General features: G+C 43.8%; 1 protein-coding gene and 1 long non-coding RNA gene across 3 annotated transcripts; one reads left to right on the forward strand and one right to left on the reverse strand.

The window, feature by feature from the left end:
* Positions 1-253: 253 nt before the first annotated feature.
* LOC147444640 (Remorin family protein) lies at positions 254-6,927 on the forward strand. 2 transcript variants are annotated; one of them, XM_086527183.1, is made up of 5 exons: positions 254-2,629; positions 2,738-2,825; positions 3,285-3,774; positions 3,883-3,964; positions 5,854-6,927. In XM_086527183.1, the coding sequence occupies exons 1-5, from the start codon at positions 2,156-2,158 to the stop codon at positions 6,055-6,057; spliced, it is 1,338 nt and encodes a 445-aa protein (XP_086383309.1). In that variant the 5' UTR covers positions 254-2,155; the 3' UTR covers positions 6,058-6,927. The 2 variants fall into 2 exon arrangements, with proteins under 2 accessions (XP_086383309.1, XP_086383308.1); XM_086527182.1 differs by having other exon boundaries at positions 260-2,825.
* Positions 6,928-11,407: 4,480 nt separating this feature from the next.
* Positions 11,408-16,442, reverse strand: LOC147444641 (uncharacterized). The gene is made up of 2 exons (XR_015190126.1): positions 11,783-16,442; positions 11,408-11,698 (listed from the first exon to the last, which is right to left on the reverse strand). It is a non-coding gene; the product is annotated as an uncharacterized LOC147444641 (long non-coding RNA).
* Positions 16,443-16,678: the final 236 nt, after the last annotated feature.

Genomic DNA, 16,678 nt, shown 5'->3' on the forward strand with positions numbered 1-16,678 from the left:
CAATACTAATATACATAATAAACCTAAGCTTATTACAAGCTACAAGAGTTGTACGTCCTCTCTCTCTCTCTCTCTCTCTCTCTCTCTCTCTCTCTGTGTGTTATAGCTGGTCACGGTGCACTGGGAGCATGCTTGCCCAACGGAAGCAGTCATTAAAGTGCGCTGTGAACTTGCAGTCACAAAAGCACAAAAAAAGCAGCTTCTTTGAATAAGACCGGCAACTTTCCCTTTTGTCTTGTAACTTGAATGATTTTTTTAATGTGAGAGGCCATGAGCTGAACTCTGTTTTTCACTTCCAACGCTTATTTATATTGCTGCTGCGAGGACGTGCTAACATGGCTCCCTTCTCACTCCTACGCTTGCATTTTTTAAGTGCTAAAGGTGTACCTATCCACAAGTGCCTCTCATGGCAAATTTTGCATAATTATGAGCCCTAATATCCAATTTGGCAAAACTAAGCATAAGCATGCCCACACTTTGCAATCCTACATAATTAAGCCCCATTTCAATCCAATCTGGTAAAACTTAGCATATTAGCCTTTCTTACATAATTAAGCCCCACTTCAATCCAATTTGGCAAACCTCAGTATAAGCAAACTTTGCCTTGGAAATCTAGGCCAATCAACACATTCTTCCATGCATTTTTGCGCACACGTCGTATGCTAAGACTGTTTATGCATTTGCGGTTGTCGTTGGTGCGGCAACAGTCCGAAGATGGCATGGCAACAACCGCACAAGTTGCTATGCATATCAGGATGAGTGTGCTACTAACAATCCAAGAAGTCCTCAGATGCAATCCGGCCAGATGCTGGCTACAACACCCAGAGAGCTTATACATGTATCAAGGGTAATGGTTTGATCTAAGGGCCATTTCAAGCTCACACTTCAATTACATGGCAGCCTTTTGACCCTTGAATTCACCTTTCAGCTCAGAGCTTTAACTTTAGGCAAACCAACAGAATCCTCCCCAAAACCTTCAAGATATTAGCCACAAGTGCCAAGGACTCTGTGGTGTGCTTGTACTTAATTAACTCACTAGCAGTTTCTTTCTCACTTTACCACCACCAGGCCAACTTCTAGTTTCAATTTACCAATGCCTGTTGCTGTGAAATTGAGAAATTTTTTTTATGACAATGAGAGCAGCAACCATCTCATCAGAAGAAGCAGCCTCTCTCTCTCTCTCTCTCTCTCTCTCTCTCTCTCTCTCTGTGAAGAGTCCTCTCTTTGCTTTTTGTAGTTAGTACCCAGAGTCTGGTGCAGTGGATCCATCCACTCAAAGAGAAGAGGGGAAGGGGAGACAACTAAATGTTTCCATGCTTAACTGCCTCCGATCTGCACAGAAAGTACCTGTTTGCAACCAGGTAAAACCACTTGTTCCCAAGTTACACTTCTGGGATAGAAGGTGCCACTCTGTTAGGTTGAAGAAGAAAAGCTCTTCAACACAGAACACTCACAACAACTGAAAGTTTCGTGGCAAACTCTCTCTAAATCCTTCTTGTCCCCCCTGCCTTCAATCAACAGAGATAGTAGGCAAGCTTTGGCGCACAGATCCCGCTGACCAAATTTCCAATCCCCTTTACCTGCCTTTCCCCGAGCGGCCCACTTCCATTCCTCCAGTTGGGTTCCCTGTTACGCCTTTACTTAAGCATTTCATCTCCGTCCCGCGTCTTGGGTGCATCCCTTCCCACTCTGTGTCTCCAGGGTCCATGTTGGCTGCATATATATTGAGCTCTGCTACCTTTAAAGCTTGCATGTAGCCCACCGTCTTCAAACGACGTCGACCCAGGGCCCCATCTGAATCTTTGCCCGAATGTCCAAGTTGACATCGCTTTCTTAAATGCTTGCATCTCAATCGCCCGTCATCATTGGGTTCACGAATCACGTCTGTGTCTATCTTTCGATCGACCACCTCAAGTTTGCTTCTCTTTTCCTGTTGCAATTAGGCCCACCCTCACGAATTGGTCGTCGCGTTTGGTTCCGCTATCTTGGTAACGGCTGCTAAAGCTCGCCCTTTCCTTCCTTGGAAAGAGTCCGTTAAAGCGTTCAAGGTACTCATGAGGCTCCAACAGCCCACTGAATCGCTGGCTGAACTTTAGCTTGGAGCCAAGCACAAATTATGAAACCCTAAGTTTAGTGTACAAAAGCAGCAGTTATTATGAATGCTACTCTTCTCAGCCCTGATAGAACTCCAGATGAGTGGAATATACCTGATTCAGACATGCATGACAATGGAAACTCCAGTTCGAGCTTCGAATTTCCCAAGGGCGACAAAGCAATTGCTAAATCAGGAGCTGTCGCAGCAATGCATCACAGATTTGGTCCTTCTAAGTGGGATGATGCTGAAAAATGGCTTGCGAACCCACTTTACACTAGTAAGCTCAAGATTGTTACTCTACATGGCCATAATCTCATAAATCCTTCAAAACAATTACCTGCCCACAGTGTGAAAGATGGGGTTGTGCCATCATCGAATGGCGCTTCTCATGTATCAAGAGACGATGCTTCCGTTCCATTGTTAAATGGACGAGAGGCTCCTCACAGCTATAAAGATGATGTTTTATCTTTGAATGGGGATGGCGCTACTACAAGACGAGAGGCCGATTTGCATCGACTACAAGCTATTTGTGAGGTAGAAGAAACTAAGAACAGTTATGCAGGAGAAACCAACAGTTTTGCTTTCCCTGCGCCCCCCTCTAAACTGAGGTCCATCAACACATTTGACTTTTATCCACTACAGGAAGAGCCATCTGACATGAAGGAGTTGAGTGTATCTCATGAAGATGTTAATGAGGATAAGCCAGCTGAACCGCCTGCATGGGATCGTGGTGAGTATGCTACCTACTTCACATGGTATTGTTTCTACTTTGAGTATATGGGAAACTTTTTAATGCATCATACTTACTGGTTGCTAATTCAGTTTAAAACGTAAGTAGGAATTACAGAGCTACATTTTTCTGTGCCGTTCTTTTTATAAGGTGTCGATCCTCTTTCTCGTAAATTGTGCACCAGCTTCACATGTTGTTCATGGCAGCTTCTGTTGTTAATTCCTCCCTTAATTTGTGTAGCAATTAGAGGAGACACATAGGTGGTAATTCATTCCATATTGTAGCTAGCATTAACGTGAAACATATCAAAGTGAAAGAACATTGGATTGATGAGTTAATATTTGAAAGAGTCATGGATATCTTCCCTCTCAGCAGTGAGCCTATTAGTACGGTCTAAGCCGTGCTTGTCAAGGTATGCAAAGGTCATGCTGAGCCGAATATGTCTTGCTTGTGAAGCAGCATCATATGTCATGCCAGAGCCCACGATGCGTTCTGTTTCGATGAGGGACATGGGCACAGAAATGACACCTATTGCAAGCCAGGAGCCTTCCCGAACAGGGACCCCAATTCAAGCAACAACTCCTTTGATGCGTAGCCCAGTTTCTTCAGGTTCTTCGACACCAAGGAGAGCAGCACCTGCGTCATCACCATTACAGACCTCTCAAGATCCCACTCAATCACCTGGGAACAATCTTTCAATTCCTGATACTGATGGCACCACATCTGAAACTTGTGAAGGTGAATTGCAAATGAAGGCCAGAAAAGACATGCAGACCCTTGGAGTCCAGCTTGGCAAACTAAATATTGCTCCCTGGGCAGGCAAGGAAGAAGAGGATGGTGATTCTTCCAAGTTACTGAAGAACATAGACCTAGAAGAAGTAAAAAAGAACATGCTTGAAACCAGAGCAGCAGCGTGGGAAGAGGCGGAGGAAGCAAAATACATAGCCAGGTATATATCTTAAGGCCCTAACAACCAAATGTTTTCATAGCCTCCCCATACAAGATTTTTCCTTTTTTGCCGGAAGTCGTGCTGGTGACTGAAGGCAACATTGAACAGGTTCGAACGGGAGGAAGCAAAGATACAAGCTTGGGAGAATCATGAGAAAGCAAAAGCTGAGGCAGAGATGAGGAGAATTGAGGTTTGTACAACTTCAAGTTTGTTAGTTGCTGAATGAAGTCTGAGAGATGGAGTGACTGCTGAGAAGAATTGAAGGAATTAATTTTTTAAAGACTTGCTCATAAGCATGCATATACTAGTTTCAGTCAAAACTTCAAGCCATTAATCAATGGCTAAAACTAATTTAGTCCCGAATTCCAAGCATGAAAAATCATCCACAAATCATCTCTATGGTTAAATATGGTTGTTTTTGCTCTGAAAAAAAGTTCTTTTTTTGACGTGATATTTTCAGTGTTGGCCCTTGGGAACTCCCAATTACAAGAGTAGAAATGGCTCTGTGAATTGAGTTTCTCAATATCTCTAGAAGAAGCCTAAGTTACAATCATTGGCAGTATTTCCCTTCGTGCAATATGTGATTAAGCTGTAGCCTGTAAAAGTTTGTGTAGGAGAAATTTTTTCCGAGTCCAAAACGTTGAGGAGGCTTTCAATTTGGGCCAGTACATCTATGTAATTCCTTGTGGTGAAGTCTTGAATTTAATTTGCAGCAATTAAAACCACATCATTTAAGAAGACTGACAGATGCCTTGCGGCTCAGTCACCAATTCTTCGAGAGCAGCGGACTTTGTTGTTTCTGTTGCGCACTTGGCCACAATGTGGTGCATGTCCCCTTTCAAATGTTCTACCCTGGTGTGTATCCTTGCTTTGATCATTTTTCAGCGGCAAGTGTAGCTAGGTTGGCGGATATGTCTTATCCATAATCCGTAAAGTATAAAATTTGGGGGGTGTCTTTTAAATTTTTGGCAATGATTTTTGTAAAATAGCCAAATGATCCTAAAGTTCTTTAAAAAATAGCCACTGGGCTATACATAACCCCTATCTTTTTCCTTGATACATGCCAGTGACCAAGAGTGACACATTGGCATCAGATTCTTTTCACTGCAGATGACCACACAGATGGAACAAAAAACTTGAATTGAGAAGTGAACATGTGGAGAAGAATGGACATGTTCCCAGCAGCAATGCTGTCTGCATGGTCGTGTTTTTAAATCCCTTTGATGAACTCTTTTGTTTCTTAGTGGCTTTAGTCCATAGCTAGATGGAATGGAAACGGAAACGAGACTGGCAAGGCCATCTAAGATGGAAACGGCTTGCTCTTTGCAATGGAACAAATCAGAATTGGCTTCTTATGGTTATATTTTGTAAGTAACCTTTAGAAATTCATTAAGAAATGGCACAAAGGAAATGAGAAACGGGTGACTTCAGAAACGGAATTTTGGATCCAACTTGCCCGAATTGGAGTTTCCGTGGTACTATGCTCTAGTCTCTCTCTGGCAATGAAGAGGGTCTCTTGTCTGTGTCAGCTGTAAGCAGAGAATAGTTTGCCAGGCAAATCAATAAAGTTTATTGAGAGCGTTTTAGTTTCTTGCCGAGGCAGTACATCTTTTGCTTAAACAAACCCTTACTTGCTCAAGCTTCTTTCTCGTGTCACAAGAAGTATTAGACGAATTCCCACCTTACATGTTGCGATGACATCATGATCTGCTGCGAGGGAGGGACCGCATGCCTAGCTAGGTGCGGTTGGGGGCAGGGGAGTCCAACCGCACCTAGCTCCCTTCCGAGCAGTAGATCATGACATTGAGAAACTATACGGAAATATACGGAGAGAAGAGCTTCTTTCCCACATGGGAAAATGCCAGAAACTTCTTACTTGTTTCAATAGGACAAATTGGCCATCTGCTTTTGCTGTGTTATGTTTCTGTTCAAGTTCTTGTTTGTTGATAAGATGTCATGAGGGTAGGTACTAATGTGACTTGAAGCCTCATTTGTGATCATAATGCAGTGACAGGAACCTTCTAAAGTTCATATCCTACTGGTCTAAAAGTGATGAATGTATTTGTGTTGTGCATGCAGGTGAAAATAGAGAAGATAAGATCCCATGCACATGAGAAGCTGATGAACAAGCTGGCAGCTGCCAAGCGTGGAGCAGAGGAGCGGCGTGCTGTTGCAGAGGCAAGGCGCAGTGAGCAGGCTGCGAAAACTGTTATAGTAGCCAATCGCATTCGCCGGACAGGACGGGTGCCATCCCAAATGCTTGGATGTGCTTTCTGCCCATGATATGATGCCCCCACCTTGCAAGCCATTACTGTTTTTGGCTACAAACCAATTCAATCCTAAGTGCAGCCACAAGAACACCAAATCCTTCTCTCAAGCATTTCATACACATACACCTGCCTAACTGTGAGGTGTGTATATGATATGTCGTTGGATACTTCCACACATCCTTTGAATAAACGAACATACTGACACATGGGTGCCCTGCCGATTAAAGGCAGAGAAATATGCGCATCCCGCATTTGTGATTGTCCACAGTTACTGACTTGTTCTCTAAAACCATACATGCTGAAATCTGTAGACCAAGTTAAGGTACCTAAATTGTTACCTTCTCATAACTTCATAGTTTCCATGAAGGTGCGAATTACTCCAAACATGCTCCGAATACAAAGAAACAATGAAGTAATCAAGCATTCCATTGGAGGACTCTATTTGCTGAATCATGAGTAATGAGTGCGAAGTAATCCTGGGTACCCCGAGTTTCCAGCCAGTTGTAGATGCCTCGTCGCATATATCTTTGAGGTCTCTTGAGATACACAGGTTTTGTGTAGAAAGACCAGCAATCTTGAAAAACAAAAACTCCAAAGCAATTTTATTATTTTGTCCGTTCTACCTCAGTTCAGCATCTTGATTTTGTGGGAAACTGCACTTCTTTATTGGTATCAGTGCATTTTAGCTGTCCATTTCTTATTCTAGTGAGTACATTGGTTTCATACGCAAGGTAGTCCATCAAAAATTTGGAGATCCTTTCGCATGAAAGACAATTGTGAAGTTGAGCTATGGCTCACACCAACCTACAGGTGTTGTAAAATCTTCCCTTTGTTTTGCTTTAAAATTTGAAGCATTTGCCGGAATATACACGAACTTGTAAAATTTTTATCTGTTTCCTTCAAGCCAGGATTTAGCTTGTTCAAAATAGACTAAACCCTGGTTTTTTGCAAACACTGGTCTCACTCAAGGCTTGCCAAAAACATTTCTCCTAACCAAAGAAAATAAGGGCACACAAGACTTTTTTCGGGGTCAAAATTCAAAGCATTTGCCGCGGTAATTACACTAAATAGTAAAACTTTTGAAATTTCACCGGTTTTCTTCAAGGCAAGGTTGGAATCTAGCCGGGATTTTGCAATTTTAACTAGTTCAGATACACTAAACCTCCAGTGTTTTGCGAATACTGGTCAGAATACTGGTCAAAATGTTCGAATTCTTCCTCGCATTTGAGAGGTAAATTGCTGTAATGGGCCATGGCTGTCGAAAAGCAACCATGGAAGCTAGTGACCAATGTATACAATGGTAATTTGGTGTACAGAGTATACAGAATTGTGTATAGTAAGTACTGACAATTAACCTACCTAGCTCAGATATTTGGACCACCAATTATAACAGAAAGGCTAAAGCTTGCCTTTCTTGAATAAATTAAGGTTAAGGTTGGATTCTCAGAGTTTCCCCTTGAGGTCTGATTGACATAGATGCTCGCATCAATATAACCTCAAGGCAACAACTCCCCAATGCTTTTAACGCTTTGAAAAAGTTCACAGAAAGAAGTGGAGGGAATCAAGGCTTTGGAAAAGAACGAAAACAGAGTGAGATTTTCTATCACCAAGATTTGGTACATGAAGTCTGATGACCTTTAGGCTTTAACCAATTCACAAGAAGTTTTGGACAGATTCTCACAATCATTCCCACATTATGACTTACCTCAACATCATGAGCTTCTGTGAGGGAGGCACGGCATACCTAGCTAGGTACGATTGGGGGCAGGGGACCGCGTTGGGGGGCCCCCAACGCGGTCCCCTGCCCCCAATCGTACCTAGCTAGGTATGCCGTGCCTCCCGAGCAGGAGCTCATGATGTTATGCATTGTATGAAAAACATTGAAAAAGGCTCCCTTTTCCTACATGAGAATTTTTCTAAATCTTCTTGTGCAAGGTTGAAACTTCAAAGATTCAAGACCTTTGGAATATCATACATCGTGTCATGTATCACTACCATGCTTTTGTCACTCTTACCATCAACTTTTGAAGAGGAAATACACATGCAGACTTGATTGTACAAGTGAAGAGGTCAAAGACATACTCAACTCCTCAATCCTATGACTCCTAACAGGAATCACAAATTAAAAAAACAAAAAAAAGTTTGGGAAAATTAGAGCACATTATTCAAGATTGAATGCACGGAGTATCGAGGACTATTCTTGTACCCAATTGCTTTGCATGTTTGAGTAAATATTGAGGATCATGCTCCCCAATTGGAAGATCAGCCGCACGACCATGTTCCATATATACCCTTGAGTAAGGGTTAGAAGTGTGGGCCAGCGTTAGAAAAAACCCGGGGTCTAGTACCGAGTGAAATTATAAAGTCTCGGTTAGATTTTGAGCTTGCCCTTAATAAAACCGGCAAATTTACACAAGTTTTAGTGTAATAACCGGCAAAAGCTTCAAACTTTGACCTATAAACCGGAAGAATTTCAAGTTTCCCCTTATTTTGATCGGTTAGGAAAAATGTATTTTTCTAGCCCTGAGCGTAACCCCATGGATATCATGGTTGTGCCACATGCTTCCAACTTCCACAATCATAACGTTAGGTGATAGTGCAATTTGAGAAGGTGCTTGGATATTGTCCTCGAGGTTAAAAGACGTGCTAAAATAAAGACGTATGGGGAGGTATGAAAGGTGTATAGCTTACTTTTCATATTTAGTGGAGCTAGGAATAGTTGGGTATATGGCCTTTGGTATGTGCACCAACATATGGTGTGTACATTTCCTAGTTTAGTCTCTATCCTTGTGACTTCCATGAGGTGGACTAGCATCCAAATAAATTGTACATGAGTCCAAACCACCTCCCTAACCTCATAGGTCGTTCTCACTTTTGTAGGGCTGATTTGGGGTGCCTCCTAGCCTCGTGACTAATTGACACCACTTCTGTCATGTGGGATCTACGGTCCCTATTGATTGGGGGCAGCGGGATCGGTTTAATCTCTAAGTGATCACCATGTGATCACAATTAAAGTGAACCCCAAGTAAATTTGATGTGAACATCAAGTGACCGCCAAGTGAATCCCAATCGACATGTGATCACCTTGTGATTCCACCCATTACCAAGTGATTACAGTGTGACCCCGACTATCATAAATTGATTGCAGTGTGACTGCGTCCATCCCAAAGTGATCTCCAAGTGAACACCATGTGATCTCCACCCATCACTTTTGCTATATGATTCTATGTTCACACGTCCATTTCAAGTGGTGTGTGATAGCTTAATGGGAGAGTTGTGGCCTTCACTTGAGTAGGTGGTGGGTTTGAGTTGTAGGGGCTCAACAGGCTGGAATCTTTTTATTCTTGAGAATAAATGGACGGTCCACATTGTTCGAAGATGTTGGACCGTAGATCCCACCTGACAAGGTGGTGTCAAATAGTCCCGTGGGCCTCCCTAAGGCTACTAGATTCATTGGTACTATTACATTGCACTACACTAGATACTTCTACTTAGGCTGGTTCACACTTGCGCGGCGGCAATCACACCTCAAAGATGAATTTTCCAGCCGGAATAGCTTTCGAATGCCTTCTTCCTCCGCCCATCTGTTCACACAAAAGTGGAAGTACCGAGCTCGCTAATTTTCATCTGCCGCCTGTTGTGAACACCGGAGGCCGGCGGAAGCAACACTAAAAAGCTTTTGTTTTGAAGGTTTGCAGGTTAATCAAATAATAAAAAAAGAAAAAGTATTGATAGCGTGGCGATTTCAGCAGATGTGGAGGGTGGAAGAGTTTTGGGGGGGGGGGGGGGGGGGGGGGGGGGGGGGGGTCGGAAGAAAAGCTTGCATTCTCTTTCGCGAGCTGGTAGCCTTTTCAAACACTGCCTCCGCGCGATGTGAACACAACAGGTGACATGGTGCAAGCTGATTGGTTGCAAGCGTGCGTACATTGCCTTCCGCCGCCTACTGTGAACCCAGCCTTAAGTAGCCCATTTTGTACACACTTCTAGTGCAAGTTTATGATCATAATGAAGTTCATTTTCAGCTTCTTACATCTTGTGCATTGAGCCATTGATCATTGCTTAATTATCATTATGAATGCTACGCTTATCAATCCACCCTAATCCTTACAAGTGTCTTATGCTTGTAGCATTTTAATTAATCATCATTCTTGCCAACCAACCACTTGATTAGTCATGTTTGGGGGAATGCCCTTGGGAGACCCAAGTGAGCCACTATCCTCATTGGTTAGGGGGGGGCAAAAAGAGAGCTTGAGGGAGCATCACCATTGATTCCCATGCACCACCTTTTGCTGCCCATGATCCTCATCCTCCTCTAGGTTTCCTCCTCCCCCACATGTCCATCTCAACCTCCTGCCCCCCCCCCCCTCCCCCCCCCCCTCTCTCTCTCTCTCTCTCTCTTCTATAGGTGGGTTAAAAAACTCTTCTACAAACTCATGTGATAGAGCTTCTATAGTTGCAGAGACAATCCCATTCAATGATTGAACCAAGTAAAGGCAGTCCCCTCCATGGTTAAACCAAAATTTTGTATTATGTATGAAAGTTTTGTATCTATTTAGCTCTCATGATTTGTTTAAAACGAGAAACCTATGCATGGGATTTTTTTATGGTTTATGCTTCTTAACCACATACTTTGCTTCTTGTAATGGCCTCATACATCACGGTTTTGCAACTTTAGATCTGACCTATCCTCGTACCCTGGATGTGTTCTCTCTCTCTCTCTCTAGCATTGTAGGTGGAGCTTTTGCAAGTTTCTTTATGGAATTCTATCCAAATACAATAGAGGGAATCTTACAAAGTTCTCTTAGCTTGTGGTGGCATTTATATCCCTAAATTGACCTAACTTGCATTATCTTTGGATATATGCTATCTTGCATTGATCTAAAGACTTGTGATCCTATTGAGCCTTTTGCTTCTAATTTTGAGTCCATTACTATGGGATCATCACAATGTGATTGGATTTTATGAATCTCAAGCTTGACAGATCTATCATGGGAAGTCTCTCTTCCGTCTCAATGTTGCTCCTCACTTGACGCTTACATTGGACTTTTCAATGGCCATGATATAGTAACAATGGCAATTTGTGAGTTTTTGAATACTTTCAGTGCAAAATGCAAAGATGAATTTGATTCTATACTTTCTATGGTTTGGTTGGTCTTCCCACAAGTTTTCACTTTAATTAGACCCCCAAAATGCAATTATACCTTCCTTTGCAGACCAAAGCAAGTTCAAATAGCCTGAGGTTTCGAATGTAAGTCCCTTTACCTATACTAGTCACAACTCTATGATCAAACTTTCAAAAGAGTCACTAAAACAAAGTTCAGCCAGAGTTTTTAACAAGTCGAGACTTTTATGAGACATTTGAGTTGAGGAGAAAATGTTATCTAATTTTGACAATCCGCAATCACAGTGGAACAATGAGACTCTTTATTACGAATTCATTCTATGTGGGACCACTATGGCGGAGCCCTACAAACAACCCAAGTCCTGCACATTGAGGTACATTACCACTTCATCCAAGAGAGGGTCTCGGTAGGCGGCATTGACCACACGTATGCGACGATGGATAAGCAGGTTGCAGATATCTTCACGAAGGCCCTTTGTAAAAACCTTGGATTTCGTAGCCATTTGAGACCCATAAGAGCTATCTGCATTCTCTTTATGTTGCGATGGAACAAGTTCATTAAAGGAAAGTTTACAACAAGATCGACCCAAAATAAGATAAAGTTATGGCTTCTTACCAAATCCTTGATGGCCATGCAATGAGAAAGGTTATCGTTGCTCCTAGGGTAGTAATTTGGACGGTGAGGGAAGGAACATATAGAAAGGGAATATCAAGGTTCGATGCTAAGCTAACCGACACTCCAACCATGCCTCGGGGAAGTTCCTTTCCATGAAGCTTCACCTGGGGCAAGTTTTGGATCACCAATCCCTTTCCAACCACCTTGCCCTTGCTGAAAGGGCCAACGGTCTCGTGCTTGGCAAAAGAAGCAACAAAAGATTGAACCATCTTTGAAACTGTGATACATAAATTGTGAAAGATGCAAAATTCTGTATAGAGATCATCATTGCTTGAGAAAAAAGCATCGCAATAGTTGATGGTAGAAAGAGGAGAGGGAGAGGGAGAAAGAGAGAGGATGAGTGGAGGAGAAAAAGAGGGAGAGGGAGAAAGAGAGAGGAGGAATGGAGGAGAGAGAAAATCCGGAGAAGGAGGAGAGGGAGAGGAGGAGTGGAGGAGAAGAAGAGGGAGCAGGAGAAAGAGAGAGGAGGAGTGGAGGAGAGAGAGAAAATGAGAAGAAGAGGGAGAGGGAGAAAGAGAGAGGAGGAGTGGAGGAGAGAGAGAAAATGAGAAGAAGAGGGGGAGGGAGAAAGAGAGAGGAGGGAGTGGAGGAGAGAGAGAAGCCAGGGAAGAAGGACAAGGAAAGGAGTCGAGGAGAAGAAGAGGGAGAGGGAAAAAGAGAGATGACGAGAATGGGAGAGTGAGAGGAAGAGAGAGAATCTTACCTTTTGCAACACTTTTTTAACCTGTGAGTGAATGAAATGACAAAAAAATAGCAAGAGGGATCTATATAGGAGATCGAAGAGAGAGAAAGTAAATATGAACACAATTTGAGAGAAAGTAGGACACACACACACACACACACACACACACACACACACACACACAAGTGGGGATGGGAAGGAGAGAGAGAGAGAGGAGTGTAAAGGGGAAACAAAGAAAAGAGAGGAATGTTTGACAAAAAGGGAGGGGATGGAAAGCACTAGCACTAGTGCTTCCCAATCCCTCACTTTTTTTTCTTAATATTCCTCTCACACTTCCTCTGCCTTTCTATATTCCTCTCACACTCCCTCTCCGTTCAAATGCAGGCAGCATACCATGTGGTTGATCTCTTCTATGCATACATGCTACAATGGTCAACACAGACCGTGTGTGTGTGTGTGTGTGTGTGCGTGCGTGCGCGTGGGCGTGTGTGTCCTCTCCTTTGTGCTTGCTATGGGCCGTGATGGCCATGTGGGCAAAGGGAACGAGAGTGAGAGTCAGACAAGGTCCACACTCTCTCTCTTTAGTTGCAGTGCTTGTGTGTGTGAGAGAGAGATGGTCAAAATGTTTTTAGGTTTGTACTTTGGTTTTGGAGCATTTGCAATGGAGAGACGGTCAGGGTGTGCACATGTTTGTGGGCTGGTTTGTGTAGTCTACAAGCGGCAACCGCCTTGTGGGCCATGGCCGAATGGGAGAGATGATCAGGGTGTGAGAGGAACGTGAAGCAGGCAAGTTGCCCTTGCCAGGAGGGGAACATGCAACTACTTCTCTCTTTGCAATTTGAACGAGGGCATGGATGGCAAAGATCAGGCGTTGTTGGCAACACCGATAGGCAACAACAACAAATTTAAAGGTCAAGGGCTAGTAGCTAGCAGGCATGGCAAGCAAGGGTCTATCAAGGGTGAGAAGGACTTGGATGTACGTAATAGGAGGCGTGGAATCTATGAACAAAAGAGGACTCCTTTAAAAAAAAGGGAGGGGATGGGAAGCACTAGTACTAACGCTAGTGCTTCCCATCCCCCTCCCTCCCTTTTTACATTCCTCTCACTCTCCCTCTCCACCTTTTTTTTTACATCCTCTCACTCGCCTTTGCCTAGAGTGTGCACCTCCTTTCTTACAAAACCCGTTGCACCTCCTTTCCTATGCTACAACAACTGCACAACCTCAATCAAAGTGTGCTGAGAGCCTTTGCCTTACCGAGGTTCCCCCCACCACCCCAAACACACACACAAAAACCAGGTTTTCTCTTCACTGCTGTTAAAAACAAAGGAGTCAAGCGAGAGAGAGAGAGAGAGAGAGAGAGAGAGAGAGAGAGAGAGATGCATGTTGGCTGAAAAAACCTGGCCCTCTCTCCCTTTTTCACCTTTTTAACATTCCTCTAAAAAGGGAGGTGATGTCCGGGCTTACTCGCTCGCACCTGCACACGTTGGTGTGTGTGCGCGCATGAGCGCATGCCAAAAAATGCTCGATCTCTACCTCTCTACCTCTCTCTCACTCGCTCACTCTCTATCTCAAGCTCTCACTCTCTCATGCTTGCACTCTCTCTCACTGCTGTCTCTCAAGCCGTAGTGGAGAGTCGGGGGTTCGGAGAGTCAGAGTGTGGTAGGAGAGGGTGGTCGGAGCGTCGGAGTTGTCGGCGGGTATCGAGGTCCCCCTATGGGAGCAAGTCCTTGCACACAATAGTGTGTGAGGCAAGGTTTGTTAAAATTAAAAAAAAAATTAACTTTCAATGTCGAAGCTCTTACGAGCTACAGAGTGCTGCCAAGACTCTTGAGTCTGCTTTGCTTTTGGATTTGCTATCGGCTTGCATCACCACATCGATGCCTGCCCCAAGTGAAAACAAAACATGTGTGTGTGTTATGCTTGCTGCTCAAGCTCACTCTGCAGCCTTTGACTGGCTTGCTCGGCTGCCCAAGTTGATGTTACCCCTGTAAACTGGCTATCACACTGTGTGTGTGTGTGTGTGTGTGTGTGTGTGTGTGTGTGTCACCACACACCCATTACCCCCAATTTCAAGCTCCCTCTCTGTCGATTAGCCTTCCAATGTCGAGAGCTGCAAGCTCAATGCTGCCTCGTAATTGCACCCAATTATGCCCCGAACTTGAACACAGTGTGTGTGTGTGTGTGTGTGCAACACCACATCTAGCAGCCCGTTGCTCCTTTTACTACAGCGCTGCTCGACACTGCCTGGGTCTCAAAGCCTTCAATTCAAATTCCCCGTGCTCGTTACTAAGCTGCTGATCACGAGCTTCCTGCTCACATCAATGCCAAGCTTGGCAATGCTCTACCCCTTCAATTGCTGAGATGCCCGACCTGCTTATGGCTCAATGCCCCGGTTCCCCTGCTCGTGAGCCTTGCCTCTTCCCTTGCCAGCTACACCGATTCCACAAGCTGCTCACTGCTTGCTTGCCGTCTGCAGACCCGGATAACTTGGTCCTTTGTGCAAGAAACGCTTCAGTCTTTGGGGTTTGGTCCACGAAAATGTCAAGGTGTAAGTACTCTTGGGGAAGGGAGTTCCTGGGAGCTGCTATTCAACTCAAGAATAATTGGTTTTGCTTTGATGTCAAAAGATCCATTTGTCAAGGGTGCCCCTTAGTGCTGCTTTGGTTTTCTGCCTGTACCCACCCTCTTACTGTGATGCTGGAGAAAGTGGAGGCAAGAGGAGAGATTCAAGGGATCTAGCTCTAGAATGGAAAACAACTTCTTATCAAGATGTTCGTGGATGATTCACTACTTTTCCTCAAAGTAGATGGAAACAATGTTAGGCAAGCTTTGAAGATAGGCTAGGTTTGCCTTAGCGTCAGGGTCTCAATGCAAAATTCAAAAATCAAGACTTATCTTTTTTACGAAAGATGATAACTTTGATACTACATGTTGGGCTGGAGAGGTTGTGAAGAGAGGCAACATCTTTCAACACCTAGGAGTGCCCATTGGGGAGGATATTACTCACAAAACCGCCTTTGAGTGGGTTCAAGAAAAAGTTAAAAGAAAATGAAGCGTTGAGAGTTCATTCTAATTCATTTTCACTATAGAGCTACAATAATTAATACCTTCTTCATCCCGTATATTACCTTCACGTCACCATTCCTGCAATTATGTCGGGAAAAATGGAGTTCCTTCTTGAAACCAAAAGTTAAGGAGTTTTTGTGGAGAAGTAAACTGTCTGCTGGTAGACCGTGGCAATGGGGTAAATGTGCGGCTATCACTAAACCAAAATCTCATGATTGCTTAACATCCTTCACCCTATCACTCATGACCTAGCTCTAAGTGCTAAATTTATTTGCACCCCTCATCATTTCAAATGAGAACTGGGCTTTCATGGCAAGGGAGATGGTAATGGAAGCCCACATGAAATCTATAGGTGGTTTATGTTCCAACCTCAACATACAAAACAAACTTCTCCCCCCTCCAGTCTAAATACACAATTAGGTGGATTTACTAGGAGTATTTTTGAAAAATGTTATAAAGCAACATATGCACTCAAGTGGAAGGAAGAGATTAGGTACTGGAAAGGTACAGGTAGGCACTAGTCTCTGTGGGGTCCCATGGTGGAAGGCTTGGGCCTTAATAACCATTGGATTGAAATAGCCATGAATCTTAACAAGAAGGGCCTTGACACTTTGAGTTCTCTTTGGAATTATCAAAAGAGGGATTGGAAATCCTTGGTGCATCTAAAGATATTTTGCAATCCCTCGCTCCAAGAGGAAGCCCTCATTGTAAAAGATCTCAAACCTAACCCTTCCTCCTTGGTTCACACCACTTGATTGGAAAGCTTGGAAGTGACCAGGTGTAACATTTAATGGCTTAATTGTTAAGTATGGAGCCTGATTTACCCTTGTAATTTTCTGTGGTAAAAGCGCACATTTGTAAGGCCCCCATTATGAGGAGAAGCTATCGTGCGTGAAGGAAAATCACTCACCGGAAACCAAAATTTTCACGGACAAGAATCAAGGGCAACTTTAGAGGCCTCGGGGGCGGAGGCCCCCGAGACTTTTTTTCCATCGGAATGTTCTTTTTCGCCGGAATATTATGGCCGGACGGCGGCCGAAAAGTGGTCGGAAAACAACCGGTCAGTTGGCCGGTGGCCGGTAGTCAA

The sequence above is a fragment of the Adiantum capillus-veneris genome, chromosome 13 (assembly GCF_014529385.1).
Source record: "Adiantum capillus-veneris isolate H3 chromosome 13, ASM1452938v2, whole genome shotgun sequence".
NCBI classification, from domain to species: Eukaryota; Viridiplantae; Streptophyta; class Polypodiopsida; order Polypodiales; family Pteridaceae; genus Adiantum; species Adiantum capillus-veneris.

Excerpts from the sequence above, each read along its gene's own strand:
- LOC147444640 (XM_086527182.1), top strand. The coding sequence starts at position 2,156 with ATGAATGCTACTCTTCTCAGCCCTGATAGAACTCCAGATGAGTGGAAT. Across the intron at positions 2,826-3,284 it reads ACCGCCTGCATGGGATCGTG|CATCATATGTCATGCCAGAG; the intron begins GTGAGTATGCTA and ends CTTGTGAAGCAG. Across the intron at positions 3,965-5,853 it reads CAGAGATGAGGAGAATTGAG|GTGAAAATAGAGAAGATAAG; the intron begins GTTTGTACAACT and ends TTGTGCATGCAG.